This window comes from Symphalangus syndactylus, chromosome 3 (assembly GCF_028878055.3).
Source record: "Symphalangus syndactylus isolate Jambi chromosome 3, NHGRI_mSymSyn1-v2.1_pri, whole genome shotgun sequence".
NCBI classification, from domain to species: domain Eukaryota; kingdom Metazoa; phylum Chordata; class Mammalia; order Primates; family Hylobatidae; genus Symphalangus; species Symphalangus syndactylus.
Genome location: NC_072425.2, coordinates 12,895,378 through 12,912,925, shown reverse-complemented (window position 1 = coordinate 12,912,925; position 17,548 = coordinate 12,895,378). Strand labels below are relative to the sequence as shown.

The 17,548-nt window shown below is 52.3% G+C and overlaps 1 protein-coding gene across 2 annotated transcripts in view; it reads right to left on the bottom strand.

Moving 5' to 3' along the window:
* Positions 1 to 1,811: 1,811 nt before the first annotated feature.
* Positions 1,812 to 17,548, bottom strand: part of MED27 (mediator complex subunit 27) — a 231,849-nt gene continuing 216,112 nt past the window's right edge. For both annotated transcript variants that reach the window (XM_055270618.2, XM_055270619.2), the window contains 2 exons: positions 4,783 to 4,860; positions 1,812 to 2,378 (listed from right to left, as the gene is read on the bottom strand). In XM_055270618.2, the coding sequence (XP_055126593.1) occupies positions 2,244 to 2,378; positions 4,783 to 4,860 (213 nt within the window). In that variant the 3' untranslated portion in view covers positions 1,812 to 2,243. The remainder of the gene's footprint in view (positions 2,379 to 4,782; positions 4,861 to 17,548) is intronic.

Genomic DNA, 17,548 nt, shown 5'->3' with positions numbered 1-17,548 from the left:
GCATGTGCCGTCTGCCAGCTGGCAGTCACGACATGCGTGTCACTATCTGCACATGCTCCAACTTGGTCATAGCTGGTCATACTGTCGTCACTTCGCATGAGCTATGCACAACATTCATACTGCACAGGGTCAGTTTACTTGCCTTTTAAATGTCTCTGGAAAGATGTACGGCACTGACACCAAGTGTTATTATGTACCTGATATCCTCAATTCCATCTTTTCTTGCAATGCAACAAAGAAACAAGTATCTTACAAGACCAAAGAAAGAAGGATACAGCAAGTCAATGAAGCTGTGTGCTGGTCTCTTACTGGGAATGGTGTAAAGGGATCACCTATCACAGGCTAAACAATAAGACTTAAGGCAGGAGAAATGACTACTCCCTTGGAATAGATGAAAGAAACGTCAAAGCAATGAAAGGCTGGCATGACGGATTCACATGTCACACAGGATTATCATTAAGACTGGGGTTTAACTGGCAGCATGTTTTTCTTTATTAGTGGTTTGTAATGATGTGTCTTAGGAGCACTGGCATCTTGAATTTGACAAAGTAGGTGTGGCATTTAATCTACAGCCACCCCTGGTCTGGAAAAGTCCTGCCCTACCCCGTGTGCCCCTCCTACTTCCCCGAGTGGGCCATCAAAGCACGACCATTCCTCCTGGGCAGAGGCCTTAGGTGCCAGGGCACGTGACAGTCACCTGGGGGCTGCTAAAGATCAGGTGGCTGGACCCCACCCCAGAGCATGTGTAATTCTTTTTTTGAGGTAGGGTCTTGCTCTGTCTCCCAGGCTGGAGTGCAGAGGTGTAGCCTCAACCTCCCACGCTCAAGCAATCCTCCCACCTCAGCCTCCCGAGTAGCTGGGACTACAGTCGCACAACACCATGCCTGGCTAATTTTTTCGGTATTTTTTGTAGAGATGGGGTTTTGCCATGTTGCCCAGGCTGGTCTCACACTCCTGGGCTCAAGTAATCCACCTGTCTTGGCCTCCCAAGTGCTGGGATTACAGGTGTGAGCCACCACACCCCGCCTGGGGATGTGTATTTCTAGTAAGCGTCCATGGTGGCAGTGCTGCAGGTGGGACGCCACGTGGGCAGGCACTGTCCTAGAGCCCTCAGCACGAAACCCTCTCCATTCTCTGGCTCTTTTCAGCCAGGGGTTGGGGGGAAGGCTGGGTGGTACCAGAAGCCAGGGAGGACCCACTGGTTCTTTTGGACATCTCAGAAGGCGTCATCTCTCTTGACACTTTGTTCATGGCAAAGAGAACACTGTTCTAGCATGGCCTGGCCAGGCGGGCTCTGGGCGATGCTACCACCCTCCTCAAGCCCTTCACCAGGTCAACGGTCTTGACAGAAACAGGCTATGGCTTTAAAAGTTGGTGCTGAGGCACTGAACAAAGTCGGGAGATGGGGCTGGGATCGAGTCACGGTAATATTTAGGACAAAACCTGGGGCCCACAAGCCGACACCCCTGTGAGTCCTGCTCACGTGCATCTGGCCGGCTAACCCGGGTGGGTTCCTTTCCCTCTGGGGTGTGTGTGTGACTGGTTTAGTAAAAAGAAACTTCTGCATGTTCTTTTTCTCAAAAAGAATCATCCATTTTTCAAGCCATCACAGCGTCTCTGAAATAGAGCATCTGCCAGCACTGCCCTCTCGCCCGCAAGCAGGACGCAGGGCAGTATGTGCTCAAAAAGAACCACCCTGTGAACATGGGACACGCTGGTTTCTGTTTATTCAAAAGGCCCAGGTCCATTACGTGTTCATGAACTGAATGTGTAGTTCTTACAAGGTGCTGTAAGAAACAGGAGACAAAGCCTTGTCTGGGGTACAAAAGGTTTATTGCTTATAAAAATAAGTTACCAAACCCCAAGCCCCACAAAACACAAGAACCCCGCATGACGATACCCATGAACACAAGGGCTCATTCCAGTAACAGCTCGCGGAGACGACAGACACCAGCAATGCTGGCACACACAGACGAGGAGCATGCTGCACAGCTTCCTTCTACCAGGTTCTAGAAAAGTCTTCTTTGCCTTCAGTCCACTGACCAGTGGGAATAATTAGTCCCATCAGCCACAGAGGGAGTCTGCTCTTCAAGAGTGGCCTCAGCACACACGGCACTGTGTTATGAAAGGGAGGAGCAGCTGTACACATCTGGGCGGTGAGGAACCAGCTGAGCCTTCTGTGGGCTGCCTGAGTGTCTGGGAAAGTGCTGGAGGGGGGTCTGAGGCTAGGGCCAGCGTGGGGGCTACTGCCGGCAGGTGTCATGGAAGGCTTCGAGGGTTCGGAAATCCCTCCACGTCGGGGGAAGGCCGTCCTGCAGAAACTTCCCGCAGCGCTGGCACGGGGCCTGGAACAGCTTTATGTAACTTCTTAACCAGGTCTAAAAAGAGAAACGAGGAGAGAAGTGAAAGAATGGGATACGGGTGCTCCCAAAGTCCTCCTTCCTATCAAGCCTAATGGCCCAGACAACTTAAGCTGGCTTTGGCCTCAGAAGATGCCCCGTGATTTCACAGGGAGCAGCAGGCGGAACCCACAAGGTCACCTGACTGCTGATGTTCACGTGTGATGCTCACGTGCCCCTCCCAACCAAGGGAGTTTTGAAAATAGAAACCCCTACTCTCAAAAGCAGGAAGGCCTCCCTGGAGTCCCCGTGAACCACCGAGCAGCCTGGCGGTCTGGCGGCCAGCACCCCACTCTCACTTTCTGGGTCCCATGTCTTCTGAATGTCAGTATCCATCCTCTTCTCCTTGCCCACTACTAAGAGGTGGCTGTGCATGTATGCTAAGGAAGCCTCGGAACCGAGGACAATTTCAGAGTTCTCCGCGGAGGTCAACATGCCTTCTAGCTAATCTGATTTCAGAGGTCGTCACTCACTGTCACAGTGTGGCCTGACACACTGGGGGGATGGGTGGGGACAGCCCTGGTGCCACCAAATAACATCGTAAGCAGCAAATCCACACTCGAGTGGTTCAGAGCGCAGAGCTTTCTTGGGCATCATACATAAGGATGAGCCTCCCATAACTCAATTCTCAAACCCAAGGAGATTCACTACCAAAGAGCAAAATACCCAAACCCAAAACAGCAGGCAAGCAAGTTCTCGCTGCGAAAGGGGCACATGGATCTTGTCATTTAATGTCGTCCTGAATTATGTCGATAAGAGAAAACTGTTATTTGAAGAGGTCGGCCGAGCTTATTGATACAAATTCTTCCATCTTCGCCACAGCTGCCTTCATGGTGACAGGGCACGGCCCATCAGTACTGTCCCCCTTTCCGAAGGCCAGGTGTTTGGGGGTTTTGGCAATAAACACGAGGTCAAGAGGTCCTTCAGTTAAACTACTTATTCTTCCCTAAGTAGAAGAAGTTCTGTCTCTGCCACAAATAGTACTCATGTCTGTGCCTCAAATAAATCAATCAACAGATTCGTATTAATTAGCTGGTGTGGGCTGAGCACAGTGCTGAGTGCTGTGACAGACGTAAAGGGTTCTTTCTTTCTTTTTTTTTTTTTTTATAAGAGACCAGATCTCGCTCTGACACCCAGGCTGGAGCGCAGTGGTGCAATCGATCATAGCTCGCTGTAACCTCAAACTCCTGGGCTCAAGCGATCCTCCTGCTTCAGCCTCCTGAGTGGAGTCACTGGGATTCAAATCTTCCCTAAATGACAAAGTCAGTTACCAAAGGGAAAGGGGGCATTACAACATGTTAGGCTCAAAAGCAAGTCTTTGTATCTAGCTGAAATTGGAGCTCTTGCTGAAGATGGTCAGGGGAATTGTTCCCTGGATACACAGAAGGACCACTCCGTGGGAGCTCTGAGCACCTGGATGTGTTGTGCCCAATCTGCCAGCATTATGAAGCCAATCACCGCACCAGGGATGTGTCTTGCGAGGAATGAACTCCAGGCTCTCTGAGCAGTGGCACTGTTGATGCCATGTGACAGGATGCACACCGATTTGGCCTTGCTAACAGGTACGTCTTTGGAGTCAGTTCTCTAACCGGCAGACTTTCCAGCATGAAGAAAACAGGGAGTCCCAGCAGCAGTGGATGATGGGGTCTGTTGGCGTGAGAGCATGCAGCCGTGTGAGCATGCTGGCGTGAGAGCATGACAGTGGAACAACTGGTGGCTACGTCTGTCAAGGACGCGGGGACATGGTGTTAGCCCTGCTTAGGCCAACTGGTGGCTGTGTGATAAATGCTGATAAACTGGCCCTGGGGGTCGGGGAAAGTCCTGACTTGTAGTGTTTGCTGATTTCCGTGGTGTCAACACTCCCACCAAGTTTGATTTCAAACTAGTAGTGGTTGAAGAACCAGCTCGCAAGATACTGAACAGGCACTGGCAGGAGCTGGCTGCAGCAGCCCATGGGAATGGCTGCTTTGGGGCTGCTCCCATCTCGAGCTCCAACTGAAAATCGAAGGAGGAAAAGTCTTGGGGAACTGCATGATTTGTTAATTCACTGCTACATGCTCTGTGCCAACCACAGGGCCTGGCCCAGATTAGGAGCTCAATGAAGTATCTGTGGACCAAGTCAATGCTGGGAACTATTTTGGAAGATCATTTCTGAAAGCACCGCTTTTTCAGCAAGTAGAGAAAGCACCAGTGAATGAAGGTGGAAGTGGTTTCTCCCAGATCCCTTCCCAGTTTAAAGAAAGTAGCAGTTTTAAACTGGCAGCCCCATCTCCCACTGGGAGCCTCAAAGTCTGAAGATGCAATGGCTGCCCTTCAAGCTCCCTGTTCTCACTTGAAGGGAGCCAAGGTTTAAATAGGAGACCTGACTCTTGAAGCCACTTACCATGAAGGATCGGACCACGACATCCGGCATCTGGGGCAGCTGATAGTGGAGCAGGGCAGTGGTGGCATGGTCTGTCACCTGAGAGCGAAGGACAAAGACGAGTTAGCGGCCACTCCAAGCCGGCATAGAGAAAACAAGCAGGACAAATGCACGCCTTCTGTGTGAAAACAGATCTGAGTATCTCGTGGAGGAAAGGGCATCTAAAATAAAATCTCTGTAGAAAAATTAGTTAGCAGAGTTGGGGACCCAGAGGGGCGGAAGAGGCATGCTGTCGGCAGAAAGGATGCAGGCCTGGAGGCATGGGGTGTGTGGATGATTCCTGCAACTGAAAGCCTGGTCAGGCTGGAGCACTGGCAGAGGGAGCGGCCAGAGGCCAGTGGGGGCAGATCCCGGAGGGGATCCCAAGCCTCCCTGCTCAGCGAGGCGCTGCACACACAGCACATATGCCAAGGAGCACTTCCGCCCGGTACGCACACTTCCTCTTCCTCCTGCAACGGTTTTCCCAACAGGGCAATTGGTCTTCTTCCGTTTCCTTGAATTCTCATTCTGTCACCATTTGTAGCCACACAGGATTTATGATGGGGAGCCTGGCAGTTTCTGAGGCTGTTCTGTTGGGCCTCACCGTCGCTAGGATGGCCCTTCGCAGGAGCTTGGCGCGCCTGGTGTGGTCCCCTCACCAGCTCTCTGAAGGCTGTGGCCTGTGGTCAGCACCTTAAGGGTCTGTGCCTATTGTCTCCTGAGTCCTCAGGAGAAGTTTATCAGCAAGGCCAAGGGCAAGGCTGCTTGAAGTCCAGTGAAGGCATCAGGTGACCAGATGGACAGAGCACAGGGTTTAAGCTCCAGCACCACCCCCTGACCTTGATCCAGCTCCTTATCCTCTCTGCGTCTCCATGCCCCTTCCGAGAAGCAAAGGGGCTGGCCTGAGAACCCTGGTGGTTCTGAAACTGGATGACACTGTGAATTGTTAATGCCCGCCATCAATCAGCAAATGAGTAGATTATACCTAATTTGATAGTTATGTTCAAAGTAATGGTTTACATGATTGTCCTCATTAGGGATTCTTGACATCGCACATGTCATCATTAAAAACAAAACAGGCCAGGTGCGGTGCCTCATGCCTGTAATCCCAGACCTTTGGGAGGCTGAGTCGGGGGGATCACTTGAGCCCAGGAGTTCAAGGCCAGCCTGGGCAATAGAGCAAGACCCTGCCTCTATAGAAAATACAACAAATTAGCTGGCTGTGATGCCACACACCTATAGTCCCAGCTGCTCAGGAGGCTGAGGTGGGAGGATCATCCGAGCCTGGGAAGTTGAGGCTACAGTGAGCTGTGACTGTGCCGTTGCACTCTAGCCTGGGCGACAGAGACCCTGTCTCAAACAAAACAAAATGAAAAAGCCACACCTAAAACAAAAAACCCAAAAAACTCCAGTGAAAATCCTTAGCTTTGAGAAGAAGAATGAACGCAGGTCTAACTTGTGTAGACGTGCCCATTTTCTAGACCCCAATGAACACTGTGTATGCGGCTGAACCCACGCAGGCATAGAGCAAGCTGGGCAGGTGGAGACCAGGGTCCACGCCCCGCACGGTGATGTGTGTCCACACCTGCAGCTGGAGAGGCTGCCCCACAAAGCGTGAGGACACCGGCTCTGCAGCCAGGCAAGCCGGGGCCTGGCCCCCTGGCCTCTTATGGGGCCTCTCTAAGCCTCAGTTTCCCCTTCTATAAAATGGAGATTGTACTACATACTGAGTAAGGCTCGTGAGAGGACAGAGTGAGGCCAGGCGTGGGAAGCACTCACTCTCTGGCAATGCCACCAGCCCCGCCTGCCCAGTCTCTTCTGCTCTGCCTGGGCCCTGGACTTGCCCTATTTCCCACTGGACTTTCACGGCCTGCCCCATACTGCATCCCCAAGGCCTAGAATATTACCCTGCATACAGCAGGTGCCCAATACATATTTGTTGAATAAAGAAGTAAACTTAAAAATGCCCACCCACCAAAGGCCATGTACCATAAACACCTGCACTTTCTTGCAAATATATCAACAGTTCTTGTAGCCAACACTGTTGAGAAATTCTTACCCAAGTGGCTTTCAAGATAAATGGTACTTATTCCTTTGAGTGCCAAGACTGCTTTTATTTTAAGCATTTTTGACAGACAGCTTTCTAAAATGAGCAATGCTTTTTTTTTTCTTTTAAACAGTAGTAATGATAACTTTGCAAAATGACTGGTGGTAATTGGTGGGGGGAAATTAATGGCTACGAAACACAGCCAAGCAAACTGGGCTCGAACGGTCCCTGAACTTGAACGCTTGGTTCTTGCCTGTCTAGCTCCCTTGCTAAGAAAACCTGTGAAAGTGTCATTTTATAGGCTGACAAGATGTTTTTTGCAATTATACTTGCCATTACAGAAGAACCAAAGTTTTTGGAGGATTCTTTTTCCTCACCCCGTTTATTTTTAAAATGTCTCCAGTGTAGCCCCTGTTGGAACAGCCAAGGCAGCTGGGCTGGCTTTGTTTACTCCCGCCCTGCTGTTCCATAACTCCGTGTGTGACACCTTCCCCGCGATAGGAACGTCCGTCCCTGGGAAGCCCCTGGGGTGAGACCACCTCCATCCATTTCAGCCTTTCAGCAGCCACGTGCAGGCAGAGAGGCTTTGTCTGGCTGCACTTTTATTTCTTTTGTTTTCACATTTTTAAACACAAATGACCAACACTTAAAATTTGGGAAACTTCACTTAACTGTGGTGCCCAGCTCCTCTTGAAGCATCAGAGGATCTGGGAACCGTCTCATAGGCTACTGTGAAGATCAAAGGGGGCCCAGCTTCTCCCTCATCTCTGTGAGTGTGACCCTGGCACTGCCACGTGGCCACCAGCTGCAGCAGCTGAGGAGCGGCGACACGTGCAGTTTGCCTCAGCACCCTAGGGTCTTAGATCCAGCCTGCTCCACTCATCAGGGGCCCTGTGGCCTTTGGAGTTTAGAGCCTCTAACCAAACCAACAAGACCCTGCACTCCCAGGGTTCCCCAAACCCTCCCCAGCCTGCTGTTCCCTGGGCACTTGGCATGGCTTCCTGATCTTTATTTGAGCTCATCTTCCCTGGCCTGACAGATCTGTACCCATCTCCTTCTCCCTTCCTCAGCTGACCTCTGGACTTGACCTCCTCTGGCTGAACTTGAGTTCTCCAAGCATTCCAAGACAACTCAGTTTTGATAGCTGCAAGGTGCTCTCTCCAGGCAAGGCATCGTGCAAATTACAGGAACATCTCAAGTGGTCTTCCAGACCTGCACCTCCTCCAGCGTTTTTGCTGAATGGCCTTTGACCCAGAGGCCCGAGTCAGAAACCTGGGCCCTGCCCTGTCGCCTTTCTTCCCCCTGCCTCATACCCAAGCAGCCTCGTGGTTCCAAGTTATCTATCTCAAATCCTTCTACTTCTTCCCACCTTGCCTGCCTCAACATGGCTCAGAGGGAACATTCTGCAGCAAAGAGGGAAAGACCGTAGGCTCCATCCCTTCCAGCAGCGACGCCTTGGGTGAGGCACTTCATCTTTATTAGCTACAGTTTTCCCATCTGGAAAATGGGGATAATGACAAAGAGTGCCTACCACAGGGGATGACGGTGAGGATGAAGTAGTGGGCAGAAGTGTGTGCTGGTCAGAAAACATGAGTGATTGCCGTCGTTCAACTAGAAACCCAAGTATGTCACTCCCCTAAAATGCTCTCACGGCTTTCCCTGCACTCAGGATGAAATGCGAACTGTGAACGTCCATGTGAAACCCTGCAGCACCCAGTGTCTGCCTCCTTTCCTCGGGTCCCTCAGCTCCTCAAATGCCCATCTCTGTCCTCCCTGAGTCCTCCCCTCGGCATGGGCCTCTCTCCTTTCCCTCCCCTCCTTCGCGTGTTGAGGGAAGACCCCCAGGCTCCCCCGATGGGGCTTGTCTCCTTGCCTGGCTCTCTTCTCCCATCTCAATCCTCATATCTGAATTTGGTATTTTTTGCCATGTTTGTTTCGTGTCAATTTCCCTACCTTGAGCCCATGTCTGTCTAGTGCCTGACGCAGAGGTCCTCAGGACATGTGTGCAGATGGTAAGAAGGACCCCCATTCTGACTCTCTGTGGGGAGACTGGCTCAGATGAGGTGGGTGGAGCCAGGGGCCTGGAAGGAGTGGGGACTGCGAGACAGGAGCTGAGGACCTGGGCTCTGGTCTAGCTCTAAGGTGCTGGGGCATCTTGGACTTGCCCTCTGTGGTAGAAGTTACCAGTGGTCACTTGTCCTTGAGTGACACAGCCCCGTCAAAACTCAGGATGGATACGTAATGTGAGGAAGAAATGAGCTTGAGTCGTGCAGAACTACAGGAGGTTTGTCACTCAGCATCCTCCTCCTCTCTCCAGACCAATCTGCCTCCTTGGATATTCACTGCACATCTAGAAAATGGGCCACCGTGTTGGCCACGTCTCCCAATCCCGCTACAGTGGTGGCACAACAAGTTCGAGCTGCGGCCAAGGAACCTTCCCCTTAAGAATGGTGCTGCTTGAAATGTTTGGGGACCAGCGGCGCTGGCACCTTCTAGGAGTTGGTTAGAAATCTGCCTTCTTGGGCCCCTCTCTAGCCACAGCATTGGAATCTCCAGGGTGGGGCCCAGACACTACTAAGTCAGCCCCTCCAGGCTATTCCTAGGGATGCTAAAATGCATGAGAATGTGAGGCTGGTGAACACACAATCACTGGGGGTCTTTTGTCAGATTCTCATCTAGGATCTCGGGGAGGGGTGGAGCACTGGCACTGCCAGCTGATTCCCAGGGGTGCCCACACTGCTGGTTAGGGACTGGGCTTTGAGTGGCAATCCTCAAATAGTGCCTCAAAGTGCTGGGGCATATCCCAGGCACTATAGGAGAATGGCCCCCAGAGGGCTGGGCATTTGATTCTGGGCCATGAAACAAAGAAATACAAATCAGGACAGTCTGTCTTCTCATCAATCAAAATGAATGGTACCAATTTCACAATGGGCACTGTGGGGTGCCAGGGTGGAAGGTTTTCACAACGGGTGCTTGTAGAGTGGGGGTTTTTCCTTATTTCTGAAAAGTGCTTTCTTTAAAAGATCCATCGGATATTTTATTAACTTACAGTAGCTATTATTAATAAGAGCTTATTATGTGCCAAGTCTTATGTGCCCCTCTCATTCAATTCCCACAGTAACTTGGAGATAGGTGCTTTTCTTTTTCTTTTGAGACAGGGTATTGCTCTGTCACCTAGGCTGGAGGGCAGTGGCCTGATCTTAGCTCAGTGCAGCCTTGACCTCCTGGGCTCAAGCAATCCTCCCACCTCAGCCTCCTGAGTCGCTGGGACTATAGGCTCACGCCACCCCGCCCAGCCAATTTTTTATTTTTGTAGAATCAGGGTCTCACTATATTGCCTAGGCTGGTTTCCAACTCCTGGCTCAAGTGATTCTTCTGCCTCAGCCTGACAAAGTGCTGGGATTACAGGCATGAGCCACTGTGCCTGGCCCACTTTTCTTATTTAAATTGGATAGAGGAGGAGTGAGGATGTCCAGAAGTTGGGAAGATGCACATAGTGGGTGAGGGCAGCAGTGTGGGAGCCCAAACACTGGGAGGCCCAGGCCTCTGCCCACCTCCTACCCACTGACTCCCATCCCCGCTCTCCCAGTTTGCAGATAAAGGTGCAGGCCCAGGGCTGTGGCCAGCAGCTGCCCACCATCTCCCAGGGCGGGTAAGTCTTTGGGAAGCTAGAGTTCCGACGCCAGGCACAGGTTGGGAGATTCACAAACGTGCCTGCTGTAGCACAGGCTGCTCAAGGGTAGCACGAGCTGAATTCACTAGAAAGTGTCCTCTTCAGAGGCGGCGGGAGCCATGCGCCACAGCCCTGCTGGGCGTCTGGCTCACAGGCAAGGCACCTAATTAGTTTTTCCATTGCTGGTCGGCAATCTGGCCAAACTCAGCCTCTTTTTCAAAAAGTCCAGTATAAAGCATATATTCTCTTCCACTGCCAAGTGCTGGCAGCTTTTTCCAGCGCTGATGCAATCACTTGATTTCTTCAATTTCCCACCACCAATTACAGAAATATTTTAATAAAGGAAACAAAGCTGATTAACTTGCTATGTTTTCCCTCCTGTCCGCCCCAAGTCCTCCACTGCTGGTTTTCGAATTCCTGTGGATGGTTGTGGAACACAGGAGAAGTTCACCTACAGTGATCTTCCTTCTTGTCAAAGCATTCCACCTTCAATAGTTTTTTGTTTTACATTTTTCAACAACAAAGTTGTTTTTTTGCTCAGCATCCAAGATGTGGAAAAAACAGACCTGGGGCAAAAAATAATCTGCTATTAACTAATTTAAATCCACTCTGTGGCAGCCGAGGTTCGGTCCCATTGTGCGGCAAAGCTAATGAGATTCCGCCGGGAGATAAAAGCCGCCCTCCCTCTTGGCGGAGGCCAGGAAGGGCACTAATGGTCCCAAGGAGAGGGAGGCGATTCACCCACAGTGAGTGCCGGTTTGAAAAAAGGTTTGTAAAAAGATCAAAGGGATGTGAGCCCAAGGAAAGGGAGGGAGGAGAAGGCAGGAGGGTAGCAATAAGCCAGTGAGACAGGGGTCCCTGAAGCAAGAGGAATGCGGGGATGGGGAGACAGGCCTCACAAAGAGGGGCAGAGGGGGATGCAGGGAGGGGCTTCACTGGGAGGTGCCTGGTTCACTCCAAGGCAGAGAAGCCTCAGATGCCTCGTCTGGGGTGTGTCCCCCATCTCAATGGTGACCTGCAGTGATTTACTTTGAGAACGGTGACATCTCCATTGCCTGCCAATAGATCCAGTCCACTTGATCAATGTTCCTTTCAGTTTTCCCTACCCTCTCTCAGCATATCCGAACCCAGGAGAGAATGGAGCTCAGGGAGGGAGTAGGGACTCTTTCAAGAGACCTTGAAACAGCTGCCAGTCAACGTGCTGGAAAAGGAGATGCCAGTCAAAACAGTCTCCCAAAGCTCCTCTGCCATATTGTGTGCACGGAGCTCCTGACAGCCCCCCTCCTATAATCAGAGCTGTAGGTTGCTTCGGAGATCACGAGTTATTTTAGCTAAACCCAGAGTGGCACTGCCTGCAATAACAGCAACAACCCACATCGCCATTTACTGAGCACTAACCCTGTGCAAGATCTGGTCTACACTGCACAGCCCAGGGTGTGTGGCTCCTCCAACAGGAGGCCAGCCTCTGGATCTGTCCCTTGTGAGCTGTGTGACCTTGGGTGAGGATTAAATGGGCCAATGCAGGGACAGTGCACTGACATACAGACCTCAAGTGTCCGACGCATGCCAAGCGCCCGCCAAATGTGTCCCCTCGCAGTTTTAGCCCACTGAATCCCCACGACAACCTTATGACAGAGGCACTCTCACGTTTGGCACTTCTAAGTCAGGGGGCTAAGTCACAGGGAGGTTAAGTGACTTGCCCAAGCCAAGGAGCTGCTAGGTGGCAGAGCAGGAGTTTGTTCCGACCTTCTGAACCCCAGCTTGAGTGCCCAGACTCTATGCCCCAAGCCTCATGGGTCCCCCACTCCAGGCCTCTTGGGGTGGACAGAGGTTGTCGGGGGATGAAGAAAAGTGCCATTTCCAGGCCCTCTCCTCCGCAGAAGGGACTGGACCTCAGCACTTTGAGGGTGGAGCTGGGATTGGATAACAAGTCTCCTCACTTACACCCCAGTTCCTGTCACTTATACAATGTTCCTTCCACGTCTCAGCCAGAAGCTTCAACCTGTCTGGCTCCCTGCTATGTGCCAGCCCCAACCCTCCAAACAGTCTGACAGAGACACCGGTGGGCCCTCAAGAAGACCTCCAGATTGAATGAGTCTCCCTGCCGTGGACAAAGAAGGGGAAATCAGGCAAATACAAGGCGGCTGCATCAGGTGGGCGTGCACACACATACATGGAAGGAATGAAAAAGTGTAGTGTGAGAAAAGGGGCAGGGCGGGGAAAGTGGGATGGCCCTACTGTGGACCCCAGATTCAGTGTGCATCCTACTGTGTGCCCGGGATTCAGTGTGCATCCTACTGTGAGCCCTGGATTCAGGTGTGCGTCCTGCTGTACGCCCCGGATTTGGTGCTCACCTACCATACACCCCACATTCGGTATGCAGCACCCACACACTTTTTCCTACTCGGGCCCTCTCCCACTGTGGGAGCAAAGATAACAGCTTTAGGCCCAGCAAGATGATTTCTCACTTAAGCTTAACCCCCAGAGCCCAGGTTTTATGTTGACCAGATAGAGGTTTGTTCTGTAGCAGTAAGGGAAGAATAAAGGACACCGTGATGACACAGAGAGGACTGGGGAGAAAAACTCTCTTAATACACTATTGTTCCTCAGCAGTTTCCTCTTTAAAAAGCAAGGGTCTGTTGGGCTCCTTGAAGGGGGTAAAGTTAAGAAGATGACAATGCCAGTCGCCAGCCTGGCAGAGGAACAACAGCGCCATCCACAGCAAGACACTTGTCCTCTGTTTCAGGGGTGACCTTGTACTTGTCACCCAGGCTGGAGTGTGGTGGTCTGATCACAGCGCACCGCAGCCTCGAACTCCTGGGCTCAAGTGATCCTCCTGCCTCAGTCTCTCTAATAGCTGGGACTACAGACACACACCCACCCCCATGCCTGGAAAATTTTTTTTTTTTTTTGAGATGGAGTCTTGCTCTGTCACCCAGGCTGGAGTGCAGTGGCGCGATTTCGGCTCACTGCAACCTCCGCCTCCCGGGTTCACATCATTCTTCTGCCTCAGCCTCCCGAGTAGCTGGGACTACAGGTGCCTGCCACCACGCCCGGCTCATTTTTGGTATTTTTAGTAGAGTCAGGGTTTCACCGTGTTAGCCAGGATGGTCTCGATCTCCTGACCTCGCGATCCACCCGCCTCGGCCTCCCAAAGTGCTGGGATTACAGGCATGAGCCACCGCACCCGGCCTCCTGGCTAATTTTTTACTTTTTAGTAAAGACGAGGTCTTGCCATGTTGTCCAAGCTGGTCTTGAACTCCTGGGCTCAAATGATCCTCCCGCCTCCCAAAGTGCTGGGGTTATGGGCCAACCTTGCACCTCTTTCCTATCTTTTTTCCTCCGAATTTTCTGAATACTTTCAACTTGGGGTATTTGATTTGATTTAAATGGAAACTCACAGTTCCTGCCAGGGGTTCTAAAACAGGGGCCCTTGTATTTCTCGGTGATCCAGGGATTGTCCTCAGGGGCTCCCGAGTGCCCAAAGGTCATGGGCATCATCTGGCCCCAGGGGGGCATGCTCCTGGGCTGGAGTGGAGGCTGGCGGCGCAGCATGCAGGTGAGGAACAGACGCTGGAGGCTGACTGCTGGGAACCGCCTTCCAGCTCCTGGCTGGTGGACCAGGCGGGGGACCAGGACCCAGGAGTTCACAGGCTCCCTGAGATGATTCTGGGTGCAGGTGCAAGGGCCGCTGCAGGCCACTGCCTGCTTCCCACCACCAGGGGACAGGACTGTGGCCGAGCAGCGCCAGGGAGAGCTGAGCTTGAACAGAGATGCTCTTCCTAACGCACCTGCTGAGGGCATTATCTGCCAGCACACAGCCCCTGAGGCCAAGCTAGGAGAGCGGGCGCCTCTCACTATTTGGAGTATTTCCCCACAAGATTAGCAAACAGGGAAAGTTAAGTACTCAAGTGTTTAGAAGTTACTTATTTAAAAGAGAAGCCTGGTAGGGACCCAGACTGTGGCTTCCCTCCAGCCAATATCGGCTTCTACATACTGTGAAGAGAAGACTCTCTTAGATCTGGGTGAAAGTGACGAAAAGGCAGACAGAGGGGAACCGTCAGGAGACTGGGGTTCGGCCCTAGCTTAGTGACAAATGGCCTGGGGGGCCTCTTCCCTGCTGGCCCTCGGCAGAAGAGAGTGGTGAGGCTGGGGTGGGGCTGGGTGATTCTGCAGGCCCCTCTAGGTCTAGGTTTTCAGCAGATGCTGCTGCAGAGCCTGAGCTGCCCTAGTTATCTCCTGGCAGCATGTGCACGCTGTGCCCTGAAGTTCCTGCCCCAATCCAGGAACCCACCTGCTGCCCTGATGCAATGGCACCCTCAGGTGGGCCTCAGATTCTAGGCCAGTTTAAAGAGCTTGAGAATTCAGTTTGGAACCAGGGAGACCACCTGCACAGCACTGTTCTCTGTGTGGGAAGCCTTTGTGCCGCTCAACCAGACTTTGGAGCACTCAAGTAGCAGGCAGCAAAGCCAAACGTGTGCTAGGCACAGGTGCCCAGGCAGTTCCCACGATGCAGAAATCAGAATGGACTTTCATTGGGTGGATGTATTTTAATGTTACACAAGGAGATTAGCCCAAGAGTTTGGGTCTCTACTAAGAGTTTCGCCAAGGACAGACCCACTAGGAAGGAGAGGGACAGTAGGAATCTCTTGGAAGGAGAAAACTCTTTGTGGGTCCTGTGGGCAAAGACATGAACCAAGTGTGTTAAATGTTTAAAGAGACAGCAATCCCTGCCAGCAGTGTTGCTCTGAGGATGTGTGCTGGTTTGATGAAGAATATTTAAAATAGTCCCAGAAGTACTCATTCCATGAAAAGAGGAGCCATCATTATTTCAAAACTGGAATGCTATGAAGTCAGCCCTGACAGTGATGTTAGGGGGCGACGGGGAGTGCGCAGAGACGAGCTTCTCAAATGGGGATGAAAGTACAGTAGAGCGGAAGCAGGGGATTTATTTTTTATTATGCAGTTCTCGTCTCTAATCTGTACCTTGGATTTGTATGCCACAGGTTCAGCAGGCCTAGCAGCCTGGAGAGGAAACATCGAAGCCCACAGGGACTTGGGATTACTTGGATGGGATCAATATTTCCTCCTCTGCTTGATGAAGGAGCCACGTGCATGGGCTCTGAAGGGCTTATGAAAGTCCACCAGAGCCAGGCATGCTGCTCTGAGATGAGACCAGAGGCAAGGCTGCCTGAGCTGGAACTGGAGAGGTGAAGGCAAACATTGCTGCTCCATCTTGCCCGAAATCCCTGCTGACACTTTTGAGATCAAGCTCTGTGTCTGAGAGGGGCGAGCCTGTGGATGTACTTAGTAAGATCTCTGGCACACACCAGGGCCTCTATATATGAGATGTGGTTTGGTTTAGGGGTTCCAACCTTATCCTCTTTAAAGTCTCAGCCAGGGAGCCACTGACGCCTGAAAGGGAAGCCCCCAACTCCCTGGACCCTTGAGTGCAGACTGGCTGCAGACAGCCTTTAGGGGTGATGTGCCCCCACTGGCCACTCCACAGCCACCTACGGGATCCTTCTGAAAGCCCTGGTGGAGCAAAGGAGGCCCTGTGGACCTGGGTCTCAGCCGCATTCCCCTTCAGCCCCCGCCTTCCATGGCAGCAATGCCGGCTCCTGGAGGAATCCGCCTCCCGCCCCAATACGTTTTCCTGGCTGCACGTCTGTGCTCAAGTGGCCCCTCTGCCTGGAATGTTCCTGTCAGGCTAAGCCCTTCTCACCCCTCAGGACTCAGCTCAGGGTCTTCCCCATCCCAGCCTTGCCTGTACGCTCAGCAGCATCCTCTGCACACCCCCGCCAGGCACTTGCCAGACCTATGACCAGATGCCCCTGTCCCCCAAGCTGTGCTCTCCTTGAGGCCACACTTGCCACATCTCCATCCTCCCTGGGCCTAGCTCAGGGCCTCTGAGAGGACTGTGGCTCAGCACTGGGTGTGGCTCACCTAGCAGCAGCCTGAGTGAATGGGAGAGAAAGTGGACAGGAGTGTATGTATTGATTTTCAGCCACTGGGGAAAGGGGAGCGGAGTGAGAGGGAAGGGATGGGGTGGAGAAGCAGAGGTGGACACTGCCTGGAAGGTGGGGCCTGAGCAAACAGGGAAGCCCCAGGATAGACGCGAGGGAAGTTTCCAGAGTCCTGACTGCCTTCCATGTCTGCCGAAGGCCCTGTGCGAGGCTGCGAGGAGGCGCACTGGGTCTTTGACATTTCTCAGGATTAAGGAATTAAGGCTTTTCATTTAGATGAAAAGAAAAAAGTTCAGTGCTTTCCAGATGGTAAAACATCAGTTTCTGTCGCTGGCTGCCAGGAGAGTCCAAGCCCAAAGACACCTGAATTGTTGTGCACCCACTTGGTGTGTTATTATTTTCTGCAGGAACAGCCCTGCAGTCAGAGAAACATCCAAAGACATCTGGGCTCCCAGGAAAACACAGACAATACCACCTACTTCTCCATCAAACTTGAGGCAATGACTGGAGAAGAATGCAGACTGCAGAGCTGGGAGAGAGACCCCGCCAAGAGGCAGCTCAGCCGCCAAGGCGCCGGGTGCCCCAGCCACCCCTGCTCAGTGGGGGAAACGGGAAATTGGGGCACAACATCTCAATCCCGGGTGCCTTCTGGAGATCACTGGTTGCGCCACTGGCCCTCCCAGAACCCTAGGGACTCATCCAGGGCCTAGACCCAGGATCCTGCCTACATCAGCATATCAGGGCTGCCCACAGGGCACTGCTGTGCGGCTGTAACTGTGGTGTCTTACAGGCTCTTCAGCTCACTTTGTGACCAGAAGAGCAGATAACATGCCTGAAAAAATGGGAAGGCGGACAATGCTTTGGTGGTAGTGGGTGGGTCTGTCATAGCAGCTGGGTCTTGGGTTGACTTTACACATGACAGCTGGGCGCAAATTCAGGTCTGTCTGACTCCAGCCTATACCCTGAGCCACTGTGTCCACTGTGGAGATATGAGCACAGATGGAAGGGGTGGTCACTGAGGAAGAGGCCTGCGAGAGGAAGCCTGCCCACAGGGGATGGAGG